A 21,708-nucleotide genomic window follows, 5' to 3' on the forward strand; every position below is an offset into this window, starting at 1 on the left:
AACTGCTGTAAGTGAGCAGGGAAAGAAATACACATCAGCACAGGTTGTAGCATTTGATCTTTATTACTTGGATCAAAGGTCAAATGATTACATTTGTCTGAAAGATTACGATGAAGGCAAATGATGTAAGAAAAGACAGTTTAATCCCACGGGAGAGACTGCATCTGAGCTAGTGAGCGTGGTAACCGGCAGGAGGCAGTAACATGACATGGGTGCAAACACACAAGGTCAGGAGGAGGGGGGCTCCCCCTGCCTTCTCAAGGGCAGTTCTGTCAGAAGTAAGGGGGCAAGATACAGCTTGTAGACAGTGACAAGAATCTGCAGTTCTTACCAAAGCCTTTCCCCAAAAGGTGGTTACACCCTGGGGAGAGCCAACCGCATGCTTCAAACCTACATTCATCGTCTATGCTTCCTGTCACCAGCTTGAAAGGGCCAGATGCAGTCAGAGATTTTGTACCTTCCTAGAGCTGAACAGAACTTTTTTTTTCCTTCCCTCTTCAAGTATCAGCTGAACAGTTTATTTACACTTCTATACAATTCTTTTTACTGCACACCGAACTCAGTAAAACACTCATCACAGTATATTCAAGCAGGCTATAAAAATACCTACTATACATAAAACATTTAGCCTTAGGAATTTTACAGCACCTCTGGAAGCTGAGAGGTAAAACTAAGGGAGAGAGGGGAGACCCCTCAAGCTGTGCGTGCCAGTGAAGAGAAGCAGCCCCTGAGCTCAGCCCTCACGAGGGGAAACCTTTCCTTCTGCCACATCTCTGCAACCAGGTCCAAGCTTGAATACCACACTGTGCTGGCAAAACCCTGCTCTTCCGACACAGCCTCCTGGGGTTTGCCCTCTGTAACTGCAGATAAATGGCTTTTAAACTGAGCAGGGCAGGTTTTAATAGGGCCTGGCTGCATGGTAGAGGTCCAGAGGAGCAAGGGCTGCCTGCAGTACATCCTGGCTGTCCCTCACTGCACCCATCAAATCAGGAGGGGAAACTGAGATTACTGCTACGCTTCTACCACCCAAGTGGCCATGGTAACTATGCATCAATAAATTAACTTCTCTGTGCAGCCCCTCTCCTCACACAGTAGCTACAGACACAGCTGGATTAACAGAGATCTGCCATGGGCATTGCCAGCTGCCTGGATCACACACACAGAGAGCTTTGGGCAGCAGCACTTGAAGCAAGTGTTTGTTGTCATTCTGTACCCTGCACATCCCTCTGACACGGAGCCCAGCGACACGGTATGGCTTACTTCCAGAGCTGAATATATTGCTGAAATCAGCTTATTACAAACAAAATCACACCAGCAGCACATTGTTTTATAAATCCTGCACAAACAAAAGACAATCTAGCCCTTGCCTGCAAAATTATGTTATGAGGGCCTGGTATTTCATACAGGAACTGAGAAAAAGAAAAAACAACTCCAACATACATGGTTATTAATAATTGAAGTGAAGTCCTTAGAAAAAAAACCACACATGCCAACTACCACAAACCAGTTCTCCTCATTTCAGAACTTGGAGCCAGCAGCAGTGCTGGCAGCTCACTTAGCTGTCTGGTAGCACACATAGAAAACACACATTGAATTAGCACAGTTTGAAGGTCGTGGCCTCAACAGACATAGAAAATCCCATTTTTAGCACTGGAGTTTCCCAAGGTATAAAAAAAGCAGCAAAGAAAAACCCCAAGGCAGGTGTGCCACATTAGAAACCAATTTCAGAATTTACCTGGTGCTTTTCTTGCATGAGCTGTCAGCATGGTTGAATGCCCCCTAACCTTTCTGTACTGTTTCCTGCTGTAGGTTATACTGTGGCTATAAAACAGGAACAAACACTTTTATGTTGAAATTCATTCCAAAAGTTGCCTAAAAAAAATTAAAATCACAGCACTAATACGACAAGCAGCTTCTCCAGCCCCTGACAGTCCGAATTCTTTTCTCCTCCCTTGCAGTCTCATAAAAACTGGTCATCCCCTCCTGTAACTGCAGGAGAAGGAATGCCTCTCTCTCAGTATCCAGGCTGCCAGATAGGCTCACACTCACGGCCCCCACCTACTCCTGTGTCTTCCACTGCCCTCCAAAATCCAGCTGGCCCCCGGGAAACGTTAAAATCTTACTAGAATAGCAGAATCTTTCAGGAATCTAGATTTAATGCTTTTAGTTTTTCCAAAGGGAAGGTCTCCTCCCATTTCAGAACAGTAAGTTGTGGCAGGCAAACCAAAACTCAATTTAAAACCACACAGAAGCTATCAGAGCTGAGAAGTTTCTCACTTATAAGTAGTTTTGTAAGATGAAGCCTTCAACGCTCAAAATGCAGAATTTCACCTATGTTAAATGTGCCATCAAAAATCACCTCCACGTTAATTCTAGGTGATCATTCACAGTAAGAATCAGAGGAACTCTTAGAAAAACACTTAGAAAAAGAAAGTAAAATCTAGTTAAAATCTGACAGTACAACTGACACGGGCAATTAACCACCTTGCAGCATAATCAGATGAACAACAAAAACCACTGAAACTGCACAAATTTACATACAAAAAGCCTAAAACCAACTCTACTCTGCTTCCCTTAAATGTTTTTACTGATACCTTTCAGCACTGGGAGTTATCCACGACTAGAGGTGTTCTCCAGAGGAGCTGAATCACATTCGAAACGTCTTAAAGTGAAGGCGAGGCGTGGTCCTTCCAGCTCGGCGCTCAGCGAGGCCTTCGCCACCCTGCTGGACCTGAGCTGCTGCTTCATGCTCTCGTGCTGGACGAAGGGCTGCTGCCCTGGGAACTGGAGCTATAGGTGGTTAGGTACTGTCCTCAAAGCTTCTTCTCTGGAGCGATCCACGCCTACATTCTGCAAATTTGAAGGGGGGGAAAAAATATTAAAAGAAGGGTCTCGTGGTCAGCCACCGTTTGCTTAATACACTGCTGTTACACAGGGCAAAAGGTGAGCAAGACTGCAGCCTCAAAACGTTCTGTAAAACACAAGGAAAGGTCCCAGCCTGTCAGATCCCGGCCACCACACACTTCACAGAGCCCAAGTCCCTCAGACTTATAAAAGCAGCCTCTCTGCTGCCAGGGAAAAAGCATCTCCAAGACATGCACTACACCAAGTCTGGTAGGACTGTCAGTCTCTGTACATCACATGCGGGTCACAATGTTATGATTTTTCAGCCTTCTTTACTTTTGGCCACCATTTCTAACGACATTTTTCTAATCTACTACCTCTCCTAGCTTTTCTGCATATAGTGGGGGGGAAAAAAAAAAAAACACACACCAAAAAAACCACCCAAACAACAGAACCACACAAAGGTCATAAACCACACAAGAAGTGATAAGCCCAAAGGAAGATCATCTCTTGTTTGGTGCACGCTCTGGGAAATGACTCCTGAACACCAACAGCTAGAAAGCAAATTCTGATCCTCTCTGTAAGTAGATAAGTCACTGGAAGGATTCTGAATAACTCTCCAAAGAGCTGGCAACATAAAGTTTAAATGTGATTGAGGATACAGAAGCATGTTGGCAGATGTCACACGGACAATGTTTCTGGGGTTTTATAACCACATTAGTGAATTGCCTTTGAAAAAAAGTCTCTTCAGTCCAACTCAAGGGAAAGGACAGCCCTGCTGGCACACAGCGAGGGGTACTCTGAGCATACATTCTCAGCACACACACACAACTCCGTCAAACAAAATGTATCGACTCAAAAAGCAAGTCATCCCTCTCCCCAAACCAAGTTTCTATGACTTCCAGCCACTTTTTATGAAAACAGGAGATAAAACAGGAGATAAACAAGGGGAACCAGATTTGATTTGGGTGTTGAAGTGTGCCAGCATCACTTCTGCCCTTACCCACTCTCCTACTTTAGTGTCAGTCCTTTCCTTGAAGTCCGTCGGTAACTCACCCTATTCTCCACCACAAACACACCACACACACATATGAATACTGCTGGGCACACACATCCCAGTCCTGGAAATCTCTGCACCCACCAGCACACTGATTGACTCACTCTCTGCCTCCTCTTTTGGAAGGAAAGAAAAGCTACAACCCTCTTTATTCCTATTTACCCTGCTCTTGTGAGACCTCACATCGAATACTTATCCAGTTCTGGTGTCCACATCATAAGAAGGAAACAGAGCTGTTGGAGCAAGTCGAGAAGAGGGCCACAAAGATGATACAAGGGCTGGAACACCACTGCTATGAGGATAGGCTGAGGGAGCTGGGGTTGTTCAGCCTGGAGAAGACTTTGGGAGAACCTTATAGCTGCCTTCCAACACAGGAAGGGCACCTGCTAGAGAGGGATCTTTCATAGGGGTGTCTAGTGGTAGGTCAAGGGGAATGGTTTGAAGTCAAGAGAGAGTACGCTTAGACTGCATCTCAGGAAGAAGATCTTTGGTATGAGGATGGTTGAGGAACAGATTGCCCAAGGAGGCTGTGGATGCCTCCTCACTGGGGATATTTAAGGCCAGGTTGGATGAGGCCTTGAGCATCTCAGTCTAATTGAGGCAAGGAGGATGGAGTGGATGATCTTTAAGGTCCCTTCCAACCTAAGCCATTCTATGATTTTATTTCATAAAGAAGCTTCTACAGGTAGTATCTCTTCTGCAGCAAAGAACACATTGGAAGTGTCAGTATGTTAAAAAAAAAAATTACAAAATAAGTCACATTCTGCATGATTACAAAGGAAAAAAAAATGAAAAAGACCTCTAAGATCAAGGCCAACCATGCTGGCATTTGTTGCATTTGTTTGTACTTTTCTTAGCAAGATGCAACATAGTCAGAAATTCCTTGGAACTATGGAGATGACTCCACAGACACTCCTGTGGAGACTATTGGCTGAAATCTTTAAAGATGAGCATCTGCTGTTGATTCAAAGAATAAATGGAGCATGAAATGGAGCATCAATATGCAGGAATCCAGTGGTCCTGGAAATTAGCCCACAAGCAGCAAGAACTAGACAGCTAAGACATGAAACTGGAAGGAAACATGGTGGGCAAGGCAGGGAAGACACAGCTCATTTATGTCAAGGAGAGGTATCAGATGAAAGCAGCATCTTCGTAACTGAGACTGACCCAAGAGGCAATATTGATAAACAGACAAAGCTGGAAGCAAGAAGTGCTTCAGCTTGAGCAAATGTGAAGAAGAACAGGCTGGAGAAGTGAAGCACTGCATAGTCACACCAAGGGAAGGAAACTTTATCCAAGATAAGCCCTAATAAACACGCCCTAGGGATTCTAAACAAAGAGAAATTGCAAGACCTGCACTAAGGCTCAGAAAGGGTCTCATTAGCAGTAAATGGATTTCTACTTGTAGGAATCACCTTAGATTAGATGATGGCAGCTGGGAGCTGCCTCCAGAATAGCCACAAGCATTGAGAGAGAAAAGCCATGCCATGAGAATAGTGCAGCTGCTTAGAAAGATGTCTGAGCTTTTAGCCTTACTTTTGGGACCAGAAAGTGTCCCTGCAACTGTCCAGCACCAAAGCATGCCTGGACCGAACTGCTCTCCTAGGAACAACTCTGCCATACAGCAGCAGCAGCAGTGCAGGCTGCAGAACCCAGGAAACACAGCATTTAAAAGCAGCATTTATAAAAAGGTGTGTGATGGGTTTATTCCTGCTCTTGGGAATCAAAACACCACATACTGCTTTTAATACTATTTCTGCCAAGGCACATGGGCTCTCCCTTGGTCAGCCCAGGAAGGGGCTTACTATATCTGGAGACTGCTCCCCAAGAAGGCTCAGCACTCACCCTGTGGGACAGGAGCAGTCTCACTCTGCCTTGCACAAGGATCCCTCACCCCTCTCTGAACAGACTGAAACCACACACATTAAACCAACTCTTATACCACTGTTCCTCCTTTCCTCACTACACTTCCCCTGTGCTCTGCCTTATATTGTTGTGGTTTGGGTTTTTTTTGTTTGTTTCCTACAAAACAGAGCCTCCCTGGATTTCCAAACAGAACAGAGCCTGCCATTTCAGCTTTAGTTTGATCAGCAGCTACATAAGATCTTCACAACAAAATGGGAAGACTTTGCAGGAAGGTTCCTCTAGGGAAGTAGGCTCTGAAGGGCACAGGAGACATGAAGACAGCCAAAGCAGGTGCAGTTCATAAAGGCTCTGCACAGCTGAACAACCAACACAGGCATAAAGAGACAAAAAACAGCACAATCCAGTGCCCTTCTCAGCTAGTTTTTCCTCAGAGAGCTGTGCTGCAAACTGTCACTGCTGCTTCCTGCCCAGCATCAGGCCCTTCTTTTACTAGAAAATAAGCCAGAGAGGGCTATTAAGCAATCCTGTAGTAACAGGAGAACCCCCCCTAGAGCACAAAACTGCTTTTGAACAGACACTTCTCTCTGTGGCACATGTCAGCACAATAAGCCTCACACTCAGCAAAGAGAACAATGCATAGCTGCAGCCCCAGGAAATCCAAGTCTGCAAGGTTGGAGGGTCCAGGGCACTTCCGCTGCTTCCTCTCCCCTTGCAACCTCCACCAGAGTGGCTTTCCTCTCCAGCCAAGCTCCTGCCGCTTCCATTTTCCCCTTCTCCTTCCCTCTCAGCCCAAGCCATCCTTTTTCAACCAGTAAAAGTCAGTTTTTCCACAGCAGATGCCTGCACAGATTTTGGCTCCTTCCAAAACTTAAATGCTTTCAGTTTAAATTCACACAGCCTTTCCTTAGCTGTGGCCCATGGAGTGACAGCACTGCGAGCCATCGCAGCACAGTTTCTCAGTACCCAAGGCCAGCTAGCAGGTAAAAGTGACCAGGCTCACTAATTACTGTGTGCAAATGGGTACAGTAGGCTCACATCTCCTTCTCTGTGGCATTTTTCATGGCAAAGTACATGCCAAGAGGCTGGGGCAACTGAACACTGAAAAGTGACGAAACACTTCCATGCCAGGGTCACAATAGAGAAGAGAATAATCCAGGCTCCTTCAGTCCCAGCCCACCCTGGGACAATGGTTTAACTGAACAGCAAGTGGAAGAGTAGGAGGCTTTCCAGACAGGAGCTTATTCGGTTGTATCAGACATTCCTAATCTCTATAAACCTCTGAAAACTTCAGTGTAATTTTGGAAGTGCAGATATCTAACCCTTTTTTCCCCAGATCCTGGATTTGGAGAAACATACCACCTGAGAAATCTAGCAGATAAAAGCATTCCACAACATGCCACTCCTGCTTCCTTTCAAGACTGAAAGCCATCCCCCTTCAGAAGACAGTTCTAGGACTTGGTGATTTTCTGCCTTTCCAGTCTCAACATTACAATAAACAAAGCTGCTTCAACAGCACAGACGCTTCCCACCACCTCTCTTTGCACACCCTAAGAGCCCAGAAGCAGAAGCCCAGGCATGGCACCACATCTCAGACCAGCTGCAGTCTTCTTCACCCTGCAAGAGGTTCTGCTGTAATTCAGTTCAGGGTGCAGCTCTGTAATTCAGTTCAGGGTGCAGATCCTTCTGGTTTGAGATCCCATGCCTACTGGAGTCACAACCCAGCTACAAAATCATCAGACTAACTCTGCTTCCATGTTCTGAAGCGGTCAACACTGCTTAATGCAGCCTACATAACACACAAAGCAGAGCAGTAAACACTCACTGATCAGCCATGTCTGTGCAAGAAGCAGAAAAAGAGGAAATTTAAACTCCCTCTGCCAGCAGGCAAAGCCCAAAGCCTTGCTAATGCAGAACAGCTGTTAAAAAAGCCATATATTGAAAACAGTTTTTACACACACTCCTGTACCTTGAAAAATTGTTCTGGAACTAAGTGAAAACTTGCTATCCTCTCCAGAGAGCACATCACTAATCAGCACATCTAGAGCATTAGGGCAGCAGGATGGAGGTTTTACAGTAACTATGGATGGTTATTTCATGCTACAGAGCAGTCCAATCACCCCCAAGGGTGCTGAAATAGATAATAGTGCTGCCTAGAAAACACTCTTCAGCTTTTTCTTATCTCACATAGGATGCTGCCTTTTGTGGCTTTCATAAACACACTGCAACTCACATTAAATGATTGCTGGTTGTTACCATAGAACTTAACATTGCAGGGTCTTTAAATTATAGCAGTCTACAAAACCAGCATTCCAGTGACAGCCGATCAATGCTCGATCACTCATCCACAATAAATTATCATCAAGTGCAATCATTTTATTGTGATTTGATCTCTTTTTTTTTTTTTTTCCCTTTTCTTCATGTCATGCACTGTTACAAACATTTGATTTGGGGTTTGTTTGGTTTGGGGCTTTTTTTTTAATTACTATTTCAAAGTGATTGGAACGATTAGCTTTGCAATTTATTTTGAAGTAGTAGGACAAAAACAGCACCCCCGAGTTCGATAGGTGGTCGGCACACAGGATTCACTGATATCCAGGGACTGTTACAAGAGTGTCCTCAGGAGGTCTGGAAATGTCTACATTCTGTGTAATAATAAAAATACAGAGAATATTTATCATGCAGTAGTAAGAGAAACAAAAACCCCAACCAGATTCCTCCACAAGTACACAGCTGCATTTCTTTGAAAGCTGAGACTTGTTTAACCCTCCACACCCCAAGAATGCAGCAGTCTGACAGCTGGGTGGTGGCCCTGAACTGGACAGAAGGAAAACTTATTTGCAGTAATGGCTGATCCCATGCTACTAGTGTTAACAAAAGCTCAGGTCATTCATGTTTAAGAGGAAGTCTTTCACAGGCCCAAGCAGGAATCCACTCACACGTGTGCTTCAGCACATGTATACCACAGGCACAGGTTATATACCTGTCTATTCATTAACCCATGTTGTTCAGTGCTTTACTGAATTCTGCCATGGAGCTCTTTGCCAAGGCAATACTTTGGCTTTTGTGTTGCAGACAATGTACTGCCCCTGACAATACAGAAAGATGCATTGCCAGGCACCTTAACCATTTGAGACTGATCACACCAGCTAGATCTCACCTTAACTGGCAGAGGCTGTAGGAAGAAAATAGCATTCAATGCAGTGAACTATTCAAAGCCAAACGACAGCAGAACACCAGCACCACAAACACTCACAGCTAGCAGTGCAGCTCTGAGCACAGCCATGTGCAACCAGGCTCAGGAATTCCACCTGCCATGGCTCCATCACATCCAAGCACCACAGACCATGCAATCAGTGTTCTCCCTTCCAGAAGAAAACAGACCACGATGAACTATACTGACGCTTCTTACAAGTTCTAAGATTTGGCCCATTTCAGGCCAATTTATTGCCAGCTCTTCAAACTTTGTGCTGATGGGCTTCAGGAGTCTTACTTGTTTTACACCGTGGTAAGCAAGCTCACCTTTCACTACTATCTGCCTCTCCCCCCTCCCCTACAAAAATCAAAAGGAAGATCAGGGTTTCTTGCTACAAGCAACTCCCTATCTTTCACTAAGACAGAGGTGCAAAGTAGGTATTTTACCCCAGTGCTTGTTTCCTGGCCCAAAGAGGGACCCAAGCAACAGCTGAAGTACTTCCCCTGAAGTATTTTCAAGTAAAAAAACTCTAGACTCCTTCATTTGAAAAGGTCAGGAACTCGAGGCACTGCAATGCTGACAAACACATGGCTTCAATCCACTTCAGCCAAATCATCATCGGACAATGAAGTTCACACATTGGATAAAACAAATGCTCTAGTGCTTTGCCTGCCTTTCTGCAACGTGAAAATAGATGCCTTCAGCTGAAACCAAAAAGGAGTGCACTGTTCTGAAACACTGCAAATTACTTGTGGGGGCACAGAACAGCACACTGGGTAATCCTTCATCAAACAGCTTCATTGTTAAACAACATTGTTATCTCCAATGCTGTATTAAATTAAACACTTGGACTTCAATAGGCTATTTGAAAACTTAATTTTACAGAAGTAATTAACATTTTTGTAGGTGATGTGAATGAAAGCTTTTGAAATGTTCATAGTCCTCTGAGCAGCAGTGTTTAAAAGCAGACACAATCATCTTAGTTCTTCATTCAGCCCTACTAAATGTACAGTGTATCATCACCCATACTTCACTGGTCTGAGCTTCTTTGGCAGCAGAGAGGGAAGAGTGTTTGAGGGGTTTTAATCAAAATGCCTCTTCTCTTTTTCTTTTTTTTTTTTTTAATTCATTTACTTTATTTCTGTTCAAACTGAAGAGCTTTCTATCTGTGTCCAGTGCTATGCAACTATCTGCATGATCCTCTACATGCACCTGAAATACAGCTACCCCACACCAACATCAGCATGGCCATATTGCTAGCAGGACACGTTAAGAGTCACTTGCTGATTCAGGCAGAGCTTTCCCCTCAAAATAAACAACTTCAGCTAGAGAAGTGGTGTTTCCAACCACAATTCCCAAGACCCTTCAGCAAGCTGTAAATTCAACACCAGTATTTCATCACCTGAACTAAACTTGTTCAATTATAGACATTATTTAACATGGATAATGCAACACCCACCCAATGACATCTTCCTTTATTTTCCACCATGCTTCTCCAACACCTTTCAGGCACTGTGAAATCAGAATGGATTTCCTAAACTTAAACCAAACTAAGGTGCAAAAGTGGTAAAGCAGATTGACAAATGAGAAAGGGGAAGAAGGGGGAAATCTATACTAGAGTTATGTGTTAGAAAATGGCCTGGCTACCAAGGACCAAAAGTCAGTACTTCCAGAATGCCCAAGTCAGTTTAAAAAAAGCTCCTCTGCAGACCTCACCAGCGTGAGTTCTGTTCATCTGCCACAAATGTGTACCCTCATGTAAGGCAGGCATTTTTTGTCATATGCATTACTGACAGAGACTGAATAGAGACATCAGACCACTATATTCCTTTTCACCATAAACCATCATTCTGAAAGACACCACCAACAGCCCTTATTTCTCACGTTAGCAAACTGACTTTGAATTCACAGTAGGCACAGCTCATAACCCCAACAGGGAATGAGTGCCATACCTAGCTAGTGTCATGAGGAATGCAAGGGAACCAGAATTTTTCGATTATGACACATTTTCTATAACTTCCATAAAGCAGCAAAGAGCTTTGTGTGAGCAGCAGAATCAACCTCAGCTCACTTTGGAGCACACAGAACTGTGTGCCTGGCACAGGGAGAGTAGGGAGCTGCGACGGTCTGACAGCTTATCTCCACTTATATTTTACAAACACACTGCATTTCCTTTCCCCAGTTGTTCTGCTGCTGTATCCCCAGATCTAGTCTTCCTTTCCAGTTTTGCCTTAAAACATAGGTGACATCATCAATTCCTCCTCTTTGTCATACAGCAATGATCAAGTGATGAAAAGCTGATGATTTTATGACTTATTCTCTCCAAAATAAGCATGACATTCATAACAACATCCTTTTTTAGCTACACCCTACCTCTGATGGATGCCTAGGCCTGGCAGAACTTTATACAGATTTTAGTTTCACACAGTATCTTTAAGTTCCAATCCATCTTCTGAAGATAAACTACTCTAAGCTAGAGCTCATACGTAGGATAAATTTGCTCAACAAAAAGGATTTCCGCCCCCCACAGCAGAAGACCAGTAGGAAAGCTTGATCTGTAAAATTAAATAGGCTCAGCTAAGTTATCAAACAATTTCCAACCACATGGACAGTGGAAACCAACTCAGTCCATTATGTCAAGGTCTCTGACTTGAAAAAATGTTCTTACCTCAGGTTTATCTCTGTGTGTGTTTACAGCTTCAACATTCAGAAATATAGATTCTACTTTACATCCTGTTGATAGAAAACAGATTGTTAGAATTGGTGTGCTTTAAAAATGAAGTTACAGCAAAGATGCAATCTAATTTTGAGTGAGTGAAGGTTAGCCACCCTTCTGATGTATACTAGAACTTCCCAAATTCTGAATAGCTAAAGCTATTGAAGTGGATCTAGTCCACCAGGATGAACATTATTCTCAGTCTGACAATCCATCTCCTATTCTTACATTATCTTCATTGTCTTCAAAACAAACTCTCATTTTTCAAACATGAATCACAACATTCAGACATAAATATCTGTTTTGTTTTTTTTTTTTCAGTTTCTTGGTTTTAAACATCCTAGACTTGCAGAAGGTAAATGATCCTCATTTATGGAGACACGACAACGATTACCAAAAACTACATTGTGTGCTGTTAGCAATTCCCATTCCTTTGCGTGCAAAAGTTTTAACCCCAGATAAATGGAACTTTAAAACTGACTTCTGAAAAGGAATTTCTTTTCACCCCAAACCAGAGAACTTTAGAGAAGCAAGAAAAATTAACCAGAGTAACTATTTTCTATTAATGCTATTGCTAATTGCTATTAATCAAACAGCATAAACTGACTTATAGAATTATAACCACTCAAGACACTATGGCCACATAATTTTCAGCAATATCTGATTGCTAGCACATGAACATGGCTTTTATATGCTACCACTACCCTAAAAACATTAATTAATAGTCAAATTCCTCTGACATACCACAGAGTTTATCATCTGTCACAACAAGGTTTTCAGATTTTTCTGCTCACTTATTTCTTAAGTTGTAACACTCCACAGAATTATTACATGACACAAAGGCAAATTCAGTATTTTCTTAGAAAGCCACTGCACTTCAAAATAACCCAAACCAACCAAACTACAAAAACAAAGGAAAAGACCTCGCTAACAAACTCACCACGTAAATTAGTAAGGCAAATGTTTGCCTTCCCTGAGAAACCCCATTCGTCATGAACCCCGTGAGCAAACACTGCATGAGAGCCAGCATTCAAGAGAAACAGGCAGAAAACAGATTTTAAGGGGAGAAAGGGTACATCTCCCATGGGAAGAGTACCCTGGTCATCATCTTTCTGTTCACAAATCAGTTGCAATCCTTGGGACCAAGCAAAGCCAAGCTCTGATTCCTGATGCTGGCCATCACTAATGACTGGTTACACAGCAAATACTTCCACAGAGACCTCTCAGTCCCTACTGCCAGCTGAGTTTAAGCCCTGGAAAAGTGATTGTATGGAAAGCTCTAAATATAAACTCAAGGGCCAGGAGTTACTCCACAGTAATTACAGTGTGCATATCCCCAGCTCATGTGCAATTGCCAAGGTGCAAGTTCATACCTACAGCATGCAGCAGATTCTCCCACACAGACCACCACTATGCCGATTGTTGGCTAAGAGGTTAGTTTATCCTGTTCCAGCTGTCAGGCTGTTACAGATGTTCCCCTGCTAAAGCTCAGATCTGTAGGGTGGGAATGATCCCAGCTTCAAACGCCAGGAAGAGCAAACCCCTACGGGAGGTGTTCTCCAGGAACAGGATTAGCTGGAAGGTATTAAACACACTGTTTGATTCTGCATCCTGCCTCACTGCAGCCAACTGACAGAACAACTTGAAATTATCCTAGAGATTGTTGCTTATGAAAAGCTTCTATAGCCTGCATGCTTTGTGTCAAACTCTAAAAAGCAGATTGACTGAAATGTGCAGATCAGACATACCTATAAAACACTTTAAAAACCAACAATGGCAAATCTTTCACCAAGGAAAATACTGGAAAGGGTAAGGACAGTATTTTATACTACTACTTGTCCTTCCTCATTTAGTGCAAGTAAACACTGCAAACATCCAGATCACCTTAAAATTTATGAAGAGTTACCCAACTACCTGCTAAGAAAAAAACAAATTACCAAAACCCAAACCCAACCTCCCCAATATGCTCCCAACCAATAAAAACCAACCCCAAAAAAACAACAAAAAAATTCTGTGGGAACAGGCTGGGACGAGGGATTCAAAAGAAATCACTTTCATAAAAATTACCAAAAAAACCAACAACAAAAAACCCACAACAAAACAAACAAATGAGAAACAGAAACAAACAAAAAAAAAAAAAAATCAACCAAGAAACCAATGGAGTTTTAACTGTTCCAAGTCTCCACTTTCAAACTCCAGCCTGCCATTCAAGGCTAGGAACGGCAGATGTCACCAAAGCACAGACAGTTGATACTTGCTCTAGGACGGTGCCATTAGGTGCCAAAAATCTCTTCAGACACATTTCCCAGTGCAACAGCCAGCTACTTCGTCTCAAAATTATTTGAAACTTAACAAAAAATAGAGCACAAGCCTAGACTGCTGTTTTTCAAAGTTGTTAACCAAAGGCAGCTTTGCATTTCCAATTAATAACTCAAGCAACGCTTTTTGACAATCCATTTCCTGGTAAGCTGTGCAGATAGTTCTTCTCTTTGTCTAGAAATGATCTTCTGAAGTGTGATTACAGAAGAGATAATTAAGCCATCATTTAAACAAAATTAACATCAGGCACGTGTTAAGCCGAGGTTGGAACACACAAAACTTAGCTAACAAGCAGCCCCAAACCCAGGTACCCCCCAAGCTGCAAGCCACAGCACACAGTCCAGAAGCCAGCAGGGAATCTCAGTTACAGCCCCCAAGCTAAGCACTGCCAGTAGCTGCTGACAAACGAATGCCAACAACAACAAACTCAGTTCATGTGGCAGTATAAAGGTCCATGAAAAAAATACTTCAGAAGAACAAAGTTATTTAAGGGTAAGGGAAACACCCTTTGTAAGATGATAAACCTACACGAAGTGTAGATTTGCCTGTCTTCTAAAAGGCAATACACTCACAGCAACAAAGACTGAGACCTCACTGTGCCAGACCTGTGTAAATGGGTTTGCCAGAAGAATAAGTGTAACAGTGTATGAAGCGAGTACAAAAAAAAAAAAAAAAAACAAAGAAAAAACAACTCTGTCCACTAGCAATTACAGCCAGTGGTAAGTTCAGGGCTTTGCTAATGTAGATGTGTTTTCTGGTATAACACAAAGCCAAAGGATTCAGGGATTCTGACAAAGCTGTACAGGAATACATGCAATAATCAAACCTAACTGTCCCATTCTATTTTAAAACAAAGTAAATTAAAAATGTGCTTTAATTTACATGTTTCACAAGCTGTACTGATGACACAGAGAGCATAGTTAGACACACATTATAGATACTTAATACCACCTACCATAAGCCACCGGGGTTAGCTTTAAGACAGTATGCAGCGGGCACTTCAGGTAAGGCAGTTGTTCTGAGAAGTCAAACAACAAATTTTATATGAAAAACAGATTACAAGGACATCAACTTTTCTATTTTGTTACAGGTCAACCACTTAAATGTCTTTATAGCTGACAGCTTATCTGCTTTCTTCCCTAGCATGCAACAGGAATGCTATTCAAACAGAGCAAACCCCAAACATCACAGTATTTCAGGTGTGGAGTAGATCAGTAAATACCAGCCACAAAGTTTCATGCCTGGGTCAAATACAAAAAAAATACTTGTGTACTTGCCTAGCACAACCACCCTCTGATAATAAAGGAAACTGTCAGAATTTACTGTTTGGAACCTTAATCAGTGAACCTTCAAAAACCAGGCCATTTGTGAAGTATCAAGGACAACTTACCTGCAGGCTTGTCCAGAAAATATGCGAGCAAACATCGCATGACAGCTTGGTGACATATGACAAGCACATTTTCCTGCCTTTCAAGTTCCATAATTACTGGCTCCAGTCTCTGAACAAGATCTTCATAGGACTGGGTGGGGAGGAGAAATACACAGCACATCAGAAAGAGGAAACTCTTTGAACAGCATTATGTATACACAGTGGATCTTACTTTCAAATTAGTCACTTTCTAAATATTATAACAGTGCACAGATAGATATTGTAGCTACAGTTTTCCTTAATAAGAACACAGTTCAGGTCTTCCAGACTATCAACAAGCATTCATAGAACAAAACAAACCTCCCTCATAGGAAAGCTTTATTAAATTAGTCACTAACGATCAAGGAGTTCCACAAAATCTCTAGAATTTGATTTACAGCATCTGAAAAATGGACAGGTTAAGTCTTGCACATTATTTTCCATACCTCATCTTCAAATACATCTCTGTTCTAAGCAAAAATGTGGAAGCCCAGCCTGCAGTCAGCGTAAAGAGTTCACAAAGCCTGATTTTTCAGGCTGCTCTTTGAGAACAAACTATGGCCTAGTTATGGCAGCCACTATGCCACCCAAAGTCACAAAGCAAACTGTTCTGCACCACGTGGACACAGTGAAGCTGCTGCTGAGGTCAAGAGCAGAACTACCACATACGCCTGCTGAAGTGCATTTCCACGTGCACAGTGAGGACAGAATGTGCCACACATTGCACACACAAAGAACACAGCACATCACCAGGACACAGCCGGGGAATGACCATGGCAGGAAGCCTCCACACTGGGGAGGCATGGGGCAGGCATGGAGGCTGCCCCATTGGGTCATGGCACGACTGGTTCAGACCTTGGCAAGAGAAACCCAGTGGCCTCCAGCAAGGCTGGGCAAAACCATAACTGTTAGAGAAACTGTCTCTTACGAACTACTGAGCTCAACTAACCACCCCAAGGCAATGAGGGAGTTAGAAATGTTTGTCACCATCCTAGAGGATGGCATCAGTCTGAAAAACAACCACTCCTTGTTCAAAATGAATTAGCAGAACTGGGCAGTTTCACGACTGCCTCATTAGCAGGACGGGGCGCACGCCCAGAACAGTGCTCTTATTACAAGCTGCTCTTCCCACAGTGATTACTCTTGACTGCTGAGGAAAGAGGACCTCAGAGCTCCGCTTCCTCCTGACACAAACAGCAGAGAGCAGATGGCCCAATTACTCCTCCACCCTGCTGCCCTCAATCCTCAGCCTTCAGCACCCAGAGCCAAGCCCTGTGACCATCTGGTAATTGCTGTGCTGTAACGGGTTTGCTTTGGAAAAGCTGTCATCAAGTTGTTTTCCCAGAGGCAAGGAGTTTATTCAAGTGAAAGATCAATGTGGCTGCAGAGTTCCCTAACATTTCAGCCAGAACTGCATGCAAAACAGGCATCATCTATAGCATGAAAACCAAAACGAAATAGATCAAAAACTACAGAAAAAGGCAATCCTGGCACCATGCTTGCATATACAACAGTTTGGAGCCTTGCAATTATCCTTCCTGCTTTATCACTGCAAGACCAGCATGGAAAGGCTGCCCACAAGATGAAAGCCCTCAATTGCTTCTCCAAATCTATTATTTATTTTTCAAGCCCAAAATCAAAACTAAGTCATCTGGGCTCAATACTTGGCAATACTCTATGTGCCTTCCCCTGGAGAAAGGAACAACGTTTTAATCCATTTTTAAATTAATATTTTCTTTCCCAAAGCCAGCATGCCTGTATTCAAGAAGACAAGGCTTCATCTTAAGACAGAAAAAACAGCGTACCTCTCCTTTAGGGTATCTGTATCTGTATTTGTCCTGATCTCTTAGTGCAAATTCAAGTGGATAATTTTCCTGTATTTCTTCATATGTCATTTCTTCACACACTCCCTAGAGGTGATAAAAACCATTAAAAACCACGTTCCTGCAAGTGCCAAAAATAGGTATCACTATTAAATAAAACCATATATAAATAACCTTTAACAACTGCATTTTGTTACTTTGACACTGAAAGACAAAATTGTTATGCATGATGAACAGGACACAGTTGGATTTGGATGTGGTTAAGAAGAGGCATTAAATCCCTAGGTAAGTGAAGTCACATATACAGCCAAGCAAGGTAACTGAGTAAAATGACATTTTACCTATTGCACCTGCTTATGTATCTCACATGTGCAGTTGGAAAATGCACACTTATCAAAATACCTACCAGCCACTCCCACCTACCAAAAATTTCTTTCCAGTCACCACTATCCAAGAATGTGGTTTCTACAGTGGAATGTTTTACTGGCAAAGACAGACTAAAGTAACTGTGGCAAAATTTAGCCTTGTTAGCAGGAATTAATGACCATTTCCCAGCCTCTAGAATCAGCTTAAATCACTTACGTTCCATAAAAGTTGTATCATTACAAAATTAATTACTTCCTTCATCCTCAGCAAGCAAAGCAACTTATCAGACATTGGGAAAAGAAGAACTTACTGCATCTATCTCATTCAAAACTTTCCACTGCTCATAAGGCACTCCCAAGGCTTCTGCAGTCTGAATCGTCCTTTTCATCTGGCTGGTCCAAACTTTCAGATCTTTGATATTTTGCTCATTAATAAATTGTGCCAAGGTTTTGGCAAACTGAAAAAAAAGCAAACATGAGATGCTGGATGAGGGCTCAGAGGTAATACAAAGTGTTCAGTGCAGGACACACAGGCTCTAGCCTCTCTAAATTCATTTTAACTTCTCTGTCAAAGATTTTGCTAAGAAATACAACACATTCCCTTAAGTCAAGAGGGACAGAAGGAAGGAAAGGACTGCAAGGAATATAAGAGTTCTCTGCAGTTCCTATCTTTACCTCCAGGAATTTTCCTTCCAGCTTTAACCTTCCCACTTATCCAACATGTCAAGATTTTGCAAAAACACAGTTCACAAAATAACGTCCTCTTGATAACTGCTTTGTGCCGTAGGATTAAAAAAGAATTTTAATCACCAACACACTGACAGACAGTTAAAAGAGCAGGTACCAAATCAGCACACAGTGTGTGCATCCAGTTTCCACTACTCACATACGCTAGTAAAAAAAAAATCCTTCTTAAACGCGTTAAGAGAAAAGGGAGCAGAGGAAGAAAGCTGTAATTACGCAGTACAGGCTGCACACGTGCACAGACACACCCAGGTCCCAGCCACACCCCTAGAGCAGGTACGTACTTCTTTCCCCCTGACAGACAGTCCAGGATCTCCTCCTATTCTCCCTTTCAGATTGAGTTCGCTTTCTCCATGTCGGCAGAGGTAGATTGACCGAGGAGTCACGTGGATATTCATGAGGTAGTAGACAATCCGGCTCTGAATGTGATCCATGACTCTGTTCACAAGGTAACTCCTTCCAACATCCATAATTTTAATATAAGAAAGATCCCTTCCAGGAGCAAACAAACAAAAAAACCCCAACAATGTAACATTCCACTTGGTTTCTATTAGCATGTCCCATAATCTTCACACCCTCTCTCTCATTTTAAAACAAAAGGGCAACAAACCAAAAGAGTAAACAAACCCTTAATTACCCATGAAATATGCAGAAGTCCCAAGAAATAAAGCGATTCTCTGAAGGTACAGGATGAACTCTATTCCTTTTACATCTAATCTGTTCACATCACTTTTTCTGTTTCTTTTACTTGCACTTTGTCTCTCAAATCCAAATCCTATTCTTGGAAAAATACAGCCCTCCCACTGAAAGAAGGATTCAGTGGAGTCATTCAGCTGTGGCAGCTTCAGTAAGATATCCAGGTATTTTATGATACCAGAGGTATTTCTGCAGGTTACAAACACCTCCCCCACAGCAAATACCTGTCTGATTACACCCTGAGGCCAAAAGATCACTTCTTACCCTCTCAGTTAACCCTTCCAGACAAACCACAGCATCAGATGGACTCGGGACTAGCATGAAGCATGAAGCAAGACGACTTCTTCAACCACTCTCTCATTTACTTACTAACAGAACTGTAATTTGCCCACCACTACCTTCCCTCAGCATCAGAGAGGTTATAATTTCAATTTTCACTGCTTATCCTTTCTCATCTGAGCACTCATTTCAGAGTAGCATCCAGTTTTAAAGGAGGTTAAAGAAGTCCAATAAGATGAAAATAACCACTCCTGTTCTCTAGCACTTGAGACATCACATCACAATAAAACAAGAAGGGTTATAACAACACCAAATGGAGGTGATGAGAACCAAACAACATCACCTCATCTCTGATAGTGTCCTTTGGAGTTAATCATTACTATTTCACCCAGCACAACCATTAGGTCCATCACAGAAATTACATGCATGAACTGATCTGATTGAACCAGCTTCACACTGCTTACACTCAATTACATTAAAACTCTTCTCTGTAGCACTGGTTCTGAGACAAATCAGGAGCACTTGGAATGAGGACAGCTCAAAAGCCCATACTGAAACACTGGCAGACAGCATGAGAAACAGGGTTCCTCCTCACATGCTTCACCCCCACCTTACATGCAAGTGCTGAAAGTGAATGAAAAACAGATGAATGCTTTGGGCAAATTGTCTAGCTAAGAAAGTTTCTCACAGCCCCGCACCTCCAGGATAATTTGCCAGCACACAAAAATACTTTAGAAGTCACGTTTTTAAGACTGGTGCATTCAAAATGATCCTAAGATGTATCAAGAAAGTTGTGTCCAGAAGGTCTAGGGAAGTTCTTCGACCTCTCTACTCTGCCCTGGTGAGACCACATTTGGAATACTGTGTCCAGTTTTGGGCTCCCCAGTTCAAGTGGGACAGAGACCTGCTGGAGAGAATCCAAGGGAGAGCCACGAGGATGATTAGGGGACTTGAGCATCTCCCCTATGAAGAGAGACTCAGGTCCCTGGGGCTATTTAGTCTGGAGAAGAGAAGACAAAGGGGATCTGATCAATGTCAATAAATATGTGAGGGGTGGGTGTCAAATGGAGGGGGCCAGGCTCTTTTTGGTGGTGCACACTAATAAGACAACGAACAACAGGTTCAAACTAGAACATAGAAGATTTCACCTGAACATGAGGAGAAACTTCTTTACAGTGAGGGTGACAGAGCACTGGAACAGGCTGCCCAGGGGGGTTGTGGATTCTCCTTCTCCGGAGACTTTCAAAACCCACCTGGATGCGTTCCTGTGCAGACTATCCTAAGTGATCCTGCTCTGGCAGGGGAGTTCAACCTGATGATCTCTTCAAATCCCTTCCAACCTCTGATATACTGTGATACTGTGAAAATTAATCTTAGCCACATCAACAAGCGAAGTTATGCTTACACATCACACAGGATGTCTTAACATACTCAAAAAACAAGTAATGATCAACCACTACAGCAAGTCCAGAATAATTTCTAAATCCTGGTTCTAACCCAGAAGAATCATACCATTCTCCAAGTGGGAAAATAAAAAAGAACATCGTCCCAGAGTAGACTCTTCAGTCATTTTTCCTCAAGCAAGTTTCCAGGCTACATCCCAGAGTCAACTCTGATTTGCCAAAGGAAAGAGAGCTCAAGCCATCAAAAAAATAAGACTAGAAAACACTAACCCCCAATGAGGATGCTCTGTTCCCTAATGGAACATTTTAAAATAACCCTGTTGAGATCACAGCAATATCTCTTCACTTACTTGTCAAAATTTTCATCTAATGTCTCGTAGGAGTTCTTGTAGCACTCTATTCTTTTCATGAAATCTTCTGTTGCTTCATCGTTACTACAATCAACATAGTCAGGACTACCCAGCTTCACTTGCTGTTTAAATAAACACACAACAGTAGCACCTAAGTTTCTTTCCCATTTTAATGGAAGTTTAAAGAAACAGGAAGGGGAAGAACACAACATAAAAACTTATTTTCTGGAAGTTAATTAAAATACATGCACACTAAAAAGAGCTATTCTCCATAAAATTCAACTTCTGAGCTGGGATACACATGAATCAGAAATGTTCCATTAAAGTGAGCTAGATTTTGTTTTGTTTTGTTTTTTTTTTTTTGCTGTTGGAAGCTCTTACAATGTACTTCTAAAAATAATGAGCTGCTTTAAACCTCTTGCCTTAAAGCAGTTAAAGCAAACTTTCCTATACTCACCACGATGTTTGCAGCAATGACCTCTGGATCTACACATACTGATTCCACAAAAAAAGTCTTCAGTCCAAGTGGGAAGTTACATGTACAGAAAGAAGAAGGAGAACACATTAAAATGCCTCTGAAGACTAGCATGTAGCCCATTTCCCCTTTTTAATGGAGCCATGAGTTAAACTTCATTCCATTTACTC

At 42.5% G+C, this 21,708-nt stretch overlaps 1 protein-coding gene across 2 annotated transcripts in view; it reads right to left on the reverse strand.

Moving 5' to 3' along the window:
• Positions 1-53: 53 nt before the first annotated feature.
• The window catches only part of PFKFB4 (6-phosphofructo-2-kinase/fructose-2,6-biphosphatase 4), a 56,069-nt gene continuing 34,414 nt past the window's right edge, over positions 54-21,708 (reverse strand). For both annotated transcript variants that reach the window (XM_054387427.1, XM_054387426.1), the window contains exons 6-14: positions 21,521-21,577; positions 21,064-21,185; positions 18,620-18,827; positions 17,903-18,049; positions 17,209-17,313; positions 15,386-15,515; positions 14,951-15,013; positions 11,629-11,693; positions 54-2,850 (exon numbers count right to left, since the gene is read on the reverse strand). In XM_054387427.1, coding sequence (XP_054243402.1) covers positions 2,791-2,850; positions 11,629-11,693; positions 14,951-15,013; positions 15,386-15,515; positions 17,209-17,313; positions 17,903-18,049; positions 18,620-18,827; positions 21,064-21,185; positions 21,521-21,577 — 957 coding nt within the window. In that variant the 3' untranslated portion in view covers positions 54-2,790. The remainder of the gene's footprint in view (positions 2,851-11,628; positions 11,694-14,950; positions 15,014-15,385; positions 15,516-17,208; positions 17,314-17,902; positions 18,050-18,619; positions 18,828-21,063; positions 21,186-21,520; positions 21,578-21,708) is intronic.

This window comes from Indicator indicator, chromosome 15 (assembly GCF_027791375.1).
Source record: "Indicator indicator isolate 239-I01 chromosome 15, UM_Iind_1.1, whole genome shotgun sequence".
Lineage (NCBI taxonomy): Eukaryota > Metazoa > Chordata > Aves > Piciformes > Indicatoridae > Indicator > Indicator indicator.